This window comes from Homarus americanus, unplaced genomic scaffold (assembly GCF_018991925.1).
Source record: "Homarus americanus isolate GMGI-L3 unplaced genomic scaffold, GMGI_Hamer_2.0 scaffold38310, whole genome shotgun sequence".
Taxonomy (NCBI): domain Eukaryota; kingdom Metazoa; phylum Arthropoda; class Malacostraca; order Decapoda; family Nephropidae; genus Homarus; species Homarus americanus.
The window spans coordinates 5,665-17,808 of NW_024752429.1; the positions used below are offsets into that span (position 1 = coordinate 5,665).

General features: G+C 35.8%; 1 protein-coding gene across 1 annotated transcript; it reads left to right on the top strand.

Annotated features, from left to right (window-relative positions):
- Window positions 1-4,627: 4,627 nt before the first annotated feature.
- LOC121855087 (mitochondrial carrier homolog 2-like) lies at window positions 4,628-10,656 on the top strand. Its single transcript, XM_042349913.1, has 2 exons — window positions 4,628-4,722; window positions 9,414-10,656. Exons 1-2 carry the CDS (start codon window positions 4,670-4,672, stop codon window positions 9,607-9,609), a joined length of 249 nt encoding a protein of 82 aa, XP_042205847.1. The 5' UTR covers window positions 4,628-4,669; the 3' UTR covers window positions 9,610-10,656.
- The last annotated feature ends 1,488 nt before the right edge of the window (window positions 10,657-12,144 follow it).

The following is a 12,144-nucleotide window of genomic DNA, read 5'->3' on the forward strand; positions in this document are numbered from 1 at the left end:
TTTCCCACACAGAGTACCTGTGGAGATCCATCAATTAAAAGGTGCCACTGTAGAAGTAGCTGTCTAACATAGCAGGGCTCTCATTTGATAGACAGTCTTCATTGCAACAGAGCCTGTTATAGCCATAAATCATGTGGTGGGGAATGGGGGAAAATGAAAATTCTCCCAATAATGGACAGAGCTTGTATGGATTAGTTTGGTACAGTATTGGCAGGGTTTACTGTAATTTTATTTAATACACTTACCGTTTCCTTTCTTCCTCTTGACGACGGCGTTGCTCTGCCAGATATAATAGTTTTTCCTCCTCATTTTGCTTTTCTTCTTCCTTTAATTTCCTTGACTCCTCTTCCTGTTTCCTTCGTTCTTCTTCCTGGTTTCATAAATTAGAAATGGAGTCACAATCATTTTAAAGAAAAAATACACAGAAAGATGAAGTGTATGTAACCTGACTTTTAATATACTGTAAACCCTCGATAACTCGGAATTTTATACAACTCGGCATGGATATGTTCTCGGAATGGTTTCTTTTTTTTTTACGGGGATTAGCCCACCCGGGCACAGGTCACTTGACCCACATCAGGGCCTGGGGGGGCAAAGATATACAGTGACCCCTCGTTTAACGAACACCTCGGTTAACGTAATTTTGATTAACGAACTGCCTTCCATAAGGATCTTCAATTCGGTTAACGAAAAAAAATTCGCTTAACGAACTTCTTACGAACCGACCTCAACATGTTTTCGCTTGCACTGACCGGGCAACCAGCTTTAGTATCAGTCCGCCAATACATTAATCGGTTCTAGGGCTTAAATTCCTTACTATTTTTGTAAATATCAAGAAGTTTATACTATTCAATAATTTTAAAAGTTTAATATTCAATTTTTTAGTCATTTTAACAATTATTGAACGAAATTGAAGGTAAAGTGACTAGTTTAATGCGCGGCATCCAGCCTCTTTACACAGCAAACAGGCGTCAGTCTCTCTCTGTTTTCACTGGAGGTAACATCTTGCTTGAGACTCTCTTCAACTAAACGCTTTTTTCTGTGTTTCCAAGCAAATTATTGGTCATTTTGAAATATATTTTATATATTGACAATATATAATGCAGTGCAGCGTTGATTTAAAGAAAATAATCTTGAATTAAACCAGAGAGCTAAAATTTTATGGGTGAAATGGCACCATGGGGTGACTTCTCTTCCACCCCAATGCCTTCTCTTCTTCCTTCTCCTCCACCCCCATTCTAAATCCCATCATCATCATCCAGGAGCCTTCTACATACACATCTCAAAGTAAGTGAACTTTTCTACCAATGGTTTCGGTTAACGAACGTTTCGGTTAACGAACGACCTTCTGGAACGGATTGAGTTCGTTAACCGAGGGGCCACTGTATATATGTATATATATATATATATATATATATATATATATATATATATATATATATATATATATATATATATATATATATATATATATATATATATATATATATATATATATATATATATCAATAACACTGGTCTACAAAAATTTTTTTTTTTCTGGCATGAAACCTTTTAACTGTTTTTTACTAACTTTAAGGTGCTGAATCCAAATCTGATCTCAGATTTGCTCCATCACGTAACGTGCCAGAATTTACTGAGCTACCAGAGATTGAGGATATAGACAGGAATTCACCTGTTTCTACTGATGAAGATGAAGAGACTGATCTTTTCAAGCCATCTGGTGAAGATTGTGAAAAGCCAACGTTGTTTACTCAGTCAGAATTGAATGATCTGGTCAGAGATCTAAATTTGCCAAAACAGTCTGCTGAATTGTTAGCTTCCAGGCTTCAAGAGAAACGACTCTTAAAACCTGGCACGAGTGTCTCCTTTTATCGCAACAGAGAAGAGCAACTGCGGAAGTACTTTCATTCATATGACCAGCTTGTTTTTGTAATGATGTAGAAGGACTTCTTCTCTCCATGGGACTACCAGCATATGATAGTAAGGATTGGAGACTTTTTATTGACAGTTCTAAAAGGAGCTTGAAATGTGTTCTTCTTCATAACGGAAACAAGTATGGTTCAATTCCAACCGGACATTCTGTACAAATTAAAGAAGAGTATGAAAACATTAAGACTGTTCTAGAGAGGTTGCAATACCATGCTCATGAATGGTTAATTTGTGTGGACTTGAAAATGGTAAACTTTCTATTGGGCCAGCAAGGAGGGTACACAAAATACCCCTGTTTTCTGTGCTACTTGGACAGCAGGGCTACAGCAGACCATTGGGTGAAAAAGAATTGGCCACCAAGACATAGTTTGACGCCTGGTGACAAGAATATCATTAACGATCCTCTGGTTGACAGGACAAACATTGTCCTTCCTCCTCTGCACATAAAACTTGGTATCATGAAGCAATTCGTCAAGGCTCTTGATCATAGTGGAGAGTGTTTCAGATATATATGCTCAACCTTTCCAAGTCTTAGCGACGAGAAGAAAAAGGCATGGATTTTTGATGGACCTCAAATAAGAACACTACTCAGAGATCCACACTTCCTTGCAGCAATGACTGAGGCACAGGCAAGAACTTGGAATGCTTTCTCTAATGTGGTGCGGAACTTCTTAGGGAACAAGAAAGCGGACAACTATCAAGAAATTGTGGAAGAGCTGCTCTTGAGTTTACAAGCACTTGGATGCAGAATGAGTATCAAGGTTCACTACTTACACAGTCACTTGGATGAGTTTCCAGAAAATCTGGGAGAAGTGAGCGAGGAGCTAGGGGAGCGCTTTCATCAAGACATTAAAGTAATGGAAGAACGTTACCAAAGTCGATGGGACTCGAACATGATGGCGGACTACTGCTGGAGTTTGATGAGAGACATTCCAGAAGCTGTACATAAGAGATCGGCCAAAAAGAGGAAGTTTATGTAACTGTAACTTGATCTTAATACTTGCACTATTTCTACCGTACATTAATTTTTTTTTTCACCCTTCAATGTTACATTTAAATCTTATATGTGCATTAACTTTCCAATTTGATATTAACAATTTTTGGTTATAGAAAAATACAAATTATAATGCTGAAAAAATTGATGTATACATGTTTAAACCGTCAATTTTGATCCAAAAGTTTACGTTTCCCAGCAAAAGTGCAATATGGTATATCTCAAAAACCTGATGTGATAGACAAAAACCAAAGTCATATTTGGATTCTGCACCCCAAATTTACTTAAAATCCGTTTAAAAACCTTGTGCCAGAAAAATTTTGTTGACGGTGTAATTGTTAAAATGACTAAAAAAGTAAATAGTAAACTTTTAAAATTATTGAATAGTATAAACTTCTTGATATTTACTAAAATAGTAAGGAATTTAAGCCCTAAAACCGATTACTGTATTGGCGGACGAATACTACAGCTGGTGGACCGCCAAATGCAAGCGAAAACATGTTGAAGTCGGCTCGTAAAAAACTCGTTAACCGAAGTTAAGAATCTTATGGAAGGTAAACCGTTAACCGAAATCTCGTTAACCGAGGCGCTCGTTAACCGAGGGGACCACTGTAATAATTATTCATAGTAAATAAAAATTTTAATAAAAATACACCAAAATAAAATAATAATAATAATAATAATAATAATAATAAAATATAATAATAGATTTAATAATAATAATAATAAAGAAATACAAGAATGAAAAAAAGATCAAAAGTGAGAAACACGACCTAGACCTATGAATTATTATTATTATTTTTATAAATTTTTTTTATATTTTCGCCCCCCAGGCCCTAATGTGGGTCAGTGATCTATGTCCGGGTGGGCTAAAAAAAAAAAAAAAACTAACCATTCTGAAAACCGAAAAATACCGAAATGCCTCTGGCCCCAAGGATTTCGGATAAGGGATTGCCAACCTGTACTCTGTAACATTCAATGCCATAATATCCTGACTACTGTGGTTAGTTATATAAACTTTTCCCTGTGAAAAAGCCATAATGTTGAGCAACATATTACTGTACTAAAATTTTTATTGTGTGCAAACTATGGGATGTTTATACTCAAATTAATCGGTATCTTGCAAGAATTCTTGTAATGCAAGTTGTATTCTGATTAGTCAAGTCAGTGACATTTTATAAGAGAAAACTTTAAGGCTAAAGCCACCTTCACCTCTAAAATCCTTATCGCCTTCTGGCTGGGAGGAGGGGGAGGTGAGGTGTTGGCAGCCTGTATGGGAGACTAACGGGTGCATAGTTATCAGTGGAGGGGTCAGGGACTCAGGATTATACAATAGAGGGAGTTTAAAATTTTCACTTATAAAATATCAGTGAGTTGGCTCAGCAGAATATAACTTGCATTGCTGGAATTCTTGCAAGATTGCAAGTAATTTGAGTATAAACATCCCATAGTTGGCACTAGACATAGAAATTTTAGTAATTAACTTAGTATGTTTGAGTACAGGCTGTGATAATTGTAATGATTTTTATACAACTTTTATAGCAATAGTGTTGACTTTTAGTTGTGGTGGAACATATCCTAATTTTCCCCATAAGATTAAGTACACACTATATGCATCCCAAACCATCAAAGCTGCCAGACTATTGAGTCCCTGATTAGCGGGGTCCAACCTGTACTGTATAAGGTATTCATACTGTCATAATAGTTCTTTTATATTTTTATTTGCAGTTCCTGGCTTCTGCAATGACATATCCACTCCAGGTTGTGTCTAACTGTATGGCTGTGTCAGGGAGCGGGTAAGTTTTCTCTTCATATTACAAAGAATCTTCAGGGTAGAATAGCATGCATTGTCATTTTATGTGTTATCCTTTGCTTATTTTCTGTTATCTTAAAAGGGTTTTAGGGGACTCCAGTCGTCTTAAAGCAAATACTATACCTCTTTTTGGGACCAGGCTGTGTTGGTTGATGTACCATTTTTTGTATTTTAGTTCCCTTTACTTATGTTGTAGCTATTAGGAACCCTGGATTTTCAAACATGTAGACATGTTGATTGTATGGTCAGAAAAAAAAATTGTATTGTGACATTTGAGCTGAAGGTCTCATTTCAGCAAATACTGTGGAGTCTATAACATTTGGTTGCCCCAAACTTGTGTTCATTAATGTTGGATGACTTGTACTGTTTGACAAAAATTTTCTTTGCATTGTTTTTTCTGTGCATAAACAATAAATAAGAATACCAGATTAGCATACATATTGTCTAAACAATCACTCAACTACTTTTATCAATGGTGTTTGGCTTTGATCTTTATCTGAATAGTACAGTACAGCATTACCAAATATTTCTTAGATAGAAGTTAAGGCAAATTACAGCAACAGTTTTTATTTCAATTGGACATAAATTATTAATGTGAAAGGATACATAATAATGTAATCATTACAATGAGAGCCGTCCCTAGGGGGGTGCGGGGCCCTGGGCAATTCATCCACTGTGGGGCCCCTTTGCAGGTTAAAATGTATTTATATTTTTATAGTTACATACAGTACATACATACTGTAATATGCATATTGTTAATTCCCCAATCATACTATTGTTATGCCAAGTATTATGTAATTTACTATGTTATAACATCTTTCATATATTTCCCCATTTGGCAATCTTCCCATGTAAAAGTCTTCTGAAAAGTATTGATTTTCACCATTTTTTGGAAACACATAATTTTTACTAGATACCTTAACAGGTCCATTTTCTACCAAAATATCAATTGTTATAGTGTCCAGTAAATGTGGCCAGTTGGCTGGATCACACAAATCTTCATCAGCATGACCGTTAACATAGTTAGAACTGTCCATTTTCAATGCCTTAGTATTTTTTTCAGTACTCTCCTCTTCCTCAGCTTGAATATGACCCACTATCACCATCACAGTTGCTCAGGTCCTTTTTTGCACTAGTTTCTGGTGTTTTTGAAAACACATTTTTCTTGGGAAACTTTCATTGATATTTCGATTTCTTTTCTCTGCCATTTTTTCTGCACCCGAGATGTATTTTCTGTATCTTTCTCTGCCCCCCGCTGGCCATGGTATAATAAAAAACGAAGGCTGAGTACAATAATAAAATAATGTATATCAATAATTTCACAAAACACAAATCACGGACAACTGGAGATTCAGAGTTTGGACAACACTGACAGATGACCGCTGTCAACATCCTCACTCCTCTTCGACAGAGAGCACAGCAAAGAATGACATTGTTCTCAGTCTGGGTGGTAAGATGGGGTGGCTTAATCATACCTTTGACCTCATGTCAGCAGATGCATTGCCTAACTGTGCTGGTCACTAACCTTCAGGTGGTCTCCTGAATCTGGGTGGTAAGGTGAGGTCAGCGTGTTGGGTGGGGTAAGGACCGCGGGGCCCGGGGCGGTCGCACCGGTTGCCACACCTTGGGATGGCTCTGATTACAATACTGGTTACATTAGTGTGCAAAATGTGCAGTTGTTGCACTTTGGTGAATTCTCATTGTACTTTTATTTGGCAATGCAAAATATGACATGCAATCTTGAAATGAGGCATGATGGAGAGAGGAACATGGCATACGATACAGTACAGTACTAAGAAACAACTAAAGGAGCCCTCATAACACTTGGGATCATTTTACAGGTCCTGATGATGTAGCCAAGTTCATAACAACATCATGAGGTTTTGTGAATTTGTATCATGTTTATTAATATTTATGTTGGGCTCAGAAACCAAAAAGCGACCATAGTGCATTGTGGTTGTTTGGAAAATAACCAGAAGCGAGATTTTGCCATAGGTCAGGGTAGTTTAGTTTGGATTGGGTTAGTTTCGTTTCGATTGGGTTAGTTTCGTTTCGATTGGGTTAGTTTCGTTTCGATTGGGTTAGGTTAGGTTAGTTTGGATTGAGTTAGGTAGGTTAGGGTAAAATCCAAATGAAAAGTTTCCCTTTCTGGTTATTTTGAAAATGACCACAACGCATTGTGGTCGCTTTTCGATTTCTGCGCCCAACTTATATATAAACAGGTGCTGCATACAAATGTGAATTACCCCCCCCCCCCCTTCCCATGGTACATATATTATTTTACTGGCAATTGGGTTAGGTTAGGTTAGTTTGCATCGAGTTAGATTAGGGTAAAATCCAAACACAAAATTCCGCTTTCTGGTTATTTTGAAAACGACCATTTGCACAATAAACCACAAGGCTCCCAACAGAAATCTCATACATTGCATGTGAGAGTGCTTTGTCTTTCATAGCTTTATCTTTCACTAAAGATTTCGCTTTTTTATGCCAACTGCTGAAGAGTTTCCCAATTCATGTTGAGTTATAAGATACTACAGTATTTCAGCATCAATTTCTAATTACAGTAAAACCTCGATTAACCGACTTTCGGATTAACCGTCAATCCTGAACCCCTAATTTTTTTTTTTTTTTTTTTTTTTTTAAACGGGGATTAGCCCACCCGGGCACAGGCCACTGACCCACATCGGGGTCTGGGGGGCGATTATGTAATAATATTAATAATGATAATGCTAATAATAGTAGTAATAAAGAACCATAAAGAAATGCAAAAATGAAAAAAAATCAAGAGTGAGAAACAATGTACCTGTATGTATGTTGTGTTGTCAATAGTAAGAGAAACAATTGAGACCCTGCAATTGTGTGTAAATGAGGCAGAAAGTCAGATCAGCAACCTGGGACTTGGTCACAATTTTTGTGATGACATCTGTTCTTTGACTTTTCCATTTTTTATTCAGTTTCTGTGCTGGTTCATATTTATTTACTAAAGTGATTAATGTTTTAAAGCAACTTCTATTGAAATATGAATGGCAAATGAACAAAAATGAATAGAGGGACTTAAATGAGGTAGGTTAGGGAAAGGTACTTTGAAAATGTATGTTTTATTTTCGTAGACTTTATGTACTATTAACCGACCTTTTGGATTATCCGTCGGCCCCTTCCCCCCATATGTGGTCGGTTAATCGAGGTTTTACTGTACCACCAAAATCTGTCACTCTGCTTTAAAGACCTTTGAATAGTAAATCTTGTTTCTCTCAATAGACTTCCTCATAAAATTTTTCATCCCCATTATGCAGAGTATATTATGATATGGTGTTGTCTGTTTGTGTTTCTGTTAACTGTACCTCAATTTGTTATGCATAGAGGAAGATAACAATAACATTTCATAGATATCTTGTTCCAAGGAAGATGAAAACACGTTCTCATTTTGGGTCATTGAGTCAAAGGTTGTCAATTATTATTAAGATTTTAGTTTCCAAAGCATGACTTATATTTTCATACACCAATGAGCATATGGTAATATTGCTGCTATACCTTACCTATGGGGAAAGAAAACCTTGTTTTAGGAGTTGCTAGGTTAAGGTTATTTGATCAGCTTGGTCGAGAGATGCAGTAATTTGAATGTGAAAGGGAGAAGAAGTAGGGTAAGGCTAAGAATGATATAGGGAGAGGTTCTGAGAAATGGCCTCAAAGATAAAAACTTGACAACAGAGGCTGTAAGTTGTGTATAATGTCTGAATGTTTAAAATATGTCATAGCAGTTTTGCACTCTCCTCCCTCTGTCATATTTCTTTTCCTTTTCCTCACTTATTTTCCTTCCCACTCTCTTCCTGCATAAGTGTAAAGTCTGCATTTTTTATCCATTAGGAAAGACAAGAACACTGTAAATTGTCTGTCTTTATCTGCAAAGTCATTCTATCATACACAATTACAGGGGGTCCCTGACTTATGAACGTCTGTCTTATGATTGCCCGCCAATACAAACAGGGTTAAACTTGAAATTTACCATATTTTATTTACCTGATGCCTTATTTTTTACTTTCATTTGCTGTTTTTTGTCATTCTATTTATTTTGTCTTAAATTAAGTGATTTTAGATGTATATAAGTACTTAAGCGATGATATAGTGGGATTTTAGACATTGTTCTGTAGGTACAGTATACACATAGCATGTGTTCCGACTTATGTACAAATCCGTCTTAAAAACGTCATCAGGAATGGAACCTGTTCATAACACGGGGACTCCCTGTACTGTTAATGGGTTGTGAACTCTTCAGGTACACCTACAAATGTTTTATTTTTTTGCCTTAATTTGTATATATTAAGATAAACTAGAGGCAAGCAATGTCAGAAGTTGACTTCCTGTATTGATTACCATGTTCTCTTGTACACTCAACAAAAACTTCTCGAACACCTGGACACGATGGATGTGAGAATGAGCAGAATAGGGTTTGTCATCTCAGAATGGTTTCAGATTCTTTGTTCATTTTTCAGATTGCATAGTGCTTATAGCGTTTGAAAAGTTTTTGGTGAGTGTACATAAAACAGGTTTTATCTATAAAAAAATTGCTAACCTTTAAAACAAATTATAAATCATAGTATAAAACTTACCAAAATACTTATGATCATCAGCATTCATTTTATAAAACTCTTACTTAATGTGATGCATCATCGACAGATTGGTTGCCGGATCTCCCCCGAATATGCCCATCTACGGTGGCTGGCTAGATTGCTACCGTCATTTACGACAAGTTCGTGGCTTGAAACGAGGATCTTCCATGTTGTGGCGTGCTTATACTGGCCCCACAATTATGCTGGATGGTGGTCTTGCTATTCCTTCATCAGACATGTTTGCAGCACCCCTAACCTCTTAGCTGTCACTCTCTCTCTCTCTCTTTTTTTAGTAACTACAAAATTTTAATTAAATTTATTGCAGTAAAAGTACTCTAGGGTATTACTATAACTCAAGTAGACACCAGGAGGAGGTAGAAGTGTGCTAACTAATACAGTACTAGAAAGATTTAATACTTCACTATTTCAAAATTATATTGTTTAGTCAAAGGAGTCTATTTGGTGTATATATTTAAGGGTTTGATAGGAGTACCTATAAAGGCCTGACATATTCATGATTTGCATGCAAAATCTTAAAACAAAAATGCTTACACTCTTAAATGTCTGTCTAACAAGAGGTATTAAGGAAATTGTTTAATTATTGAGACAAATATGTCGCCAAGAGCTTCTTGTAAATTATTCCACTTTAATATTTTCTGAACTAATATACAGTCCCTTGTACAGTATAGAAGAAAATATTTTTTATTATTATTTATAATTATCCATTTCTTGAATTGTTTTCTCTGACTTTTTATGGTGCATCAATATGGGTGTATCCGAGAGCAAGAGCAAATGAGTTATTAAATGAATCAACAAGCTGATTGTATACCTTGTTTATCAGCTTTAGAGGAAATGGGGAAGATCTTAACAAGAGTGAGTTATGCTGCCATCAACATTTATTTTATTCTTAAATTTTTCATGATAAATGAAAATAAATATTTATTGATCACTATCTGCCTCATTAGTCACATTACCTATACAAAATGGGTGCAAATTTTCATAAATATTAAAATTTCACCAAGTAATGGTTTTATGATTCGGTGTAGTGTAGTGTGTGGTGTATTAATAGGAAACATGTCAATACTTAAGAAATTGTCATTTTCGATATCTTTGGTACAGTATGCACATCCCTTCACATTTTGTAATATATGAATACTTTGATGTATAATTATCATAGAGATTGTACATAAATTATGGGTAAAGCTTTACAAATCATCATATGTAATTATTAACCAGCAGTTCATTGGACACTGTGTATTTACACTTCAACATTTTATGCACATGCATTGTAGATAAAAAATGTGAACCTCTGTCTTTTTTTAATTTCTTTTTTTTAACAGAAATTTCTATCATTAGAAATTTGCTCTGAGAATGGCATACAGTACTGTATATGATATGATGAATATGAGACTTATGTACATAGACATTAGTTAGCCCACATATTCAGTGTTGTAACGTATGGATTTGTTTATAGAACTTTTTCATTCCAACTTAGGCATCTATAAGACTGCAATACCGAGAGTACAGTCACCCCTTGGTTATCATGCTTAATTGGGACTCCGCCGAGTGGGTGATAACGAAAAACGCTATAACGAAAGTACAGAACTTATGGGATTTATTCTAATTGCTTTCAGGCACCCAAGACCCAACCCCAAGTTTCCCATTTTACGACCATTTAGACCCACTAAATATATATATAATGTTATGGTAAATATCATAAACACACATAGGCATGGCTAGGTTTATTACAAAGTGATGAAAAGGGTACGCTCAATACTGTAGTCCACAAAACATATAGCTATGCTTTCTTTATTTGAGTCCCCCGTCATAGGAGTCCGTTTTCTCTCGCTTCAGGACGCCTGAATCCTCCATTTTCTCTCAATCTTAGAGTGCACCAGAGAGAGACTTCGTTATTCCTTAGTAATAACACAGAATTTGAAATTGCAACTGGGGTTACAATTGTTGAGGCAACTAGATATGTCTGATTACAGCAGATGTGTTATTGTCAGTTTGTAGGTGAAAGATTTTATCCTCAATAGATTTAGGTGAAGCAAGGGGTTAACATTACACCTGGAGGCAAATGCGTGATAACCAAATTCTCGGCCTGAAAAATGTGCTATAACGGCAGGTGTGCAGATTTTGATGGAAGCGTGATAACGAAAATCGCGATAACCAAGTGCGCTATAACCAAGGGATGACTGTATAACATTTATTGATTGCTAAAAAAAAAATTTAGATTATATCCATTTCAATAATTTGTACATTATTGATACCTCGCCTAAATGCTCATATTAAATTTCAAAATATTGTGACTAGAAATTATGTGCACATGATTTTTTTGATGAAGGGTGAGTAAGAAATGGAATTTGTAAATACAGTAGCATATCCATATCTGGTCTTGCATGGTAATTTTGATAGACATAATTGAAGACTATTGCTGTAGTTGATTTAATTTAGTTAATCATAATTTGTATGATTTATACTTGTAGCAATGTGATCAAATGACTTGGGATAAGTCATAAACCGTAGTACAGTATGTCTTCAACAACAGTAAAATACATTTGACTAAGTGAAGTTTTTAATTACCAATATCGATTACCGTGGATTATATACAGTGGGGTATGCTTTAACGAATCTTAATTGGTTCTAGAACCTCGTTCGTTATAGGACTGATCCGTCCCAGGCTCCCAAATACAACCACTTAACACTGAAAATTTTCTGTGGAAAATGTAAAAAATACGGTACTTTATCTTACCTTAGTGTTGTTCAGCATGCAGGACAGGAGGCAGTGGGGGAGG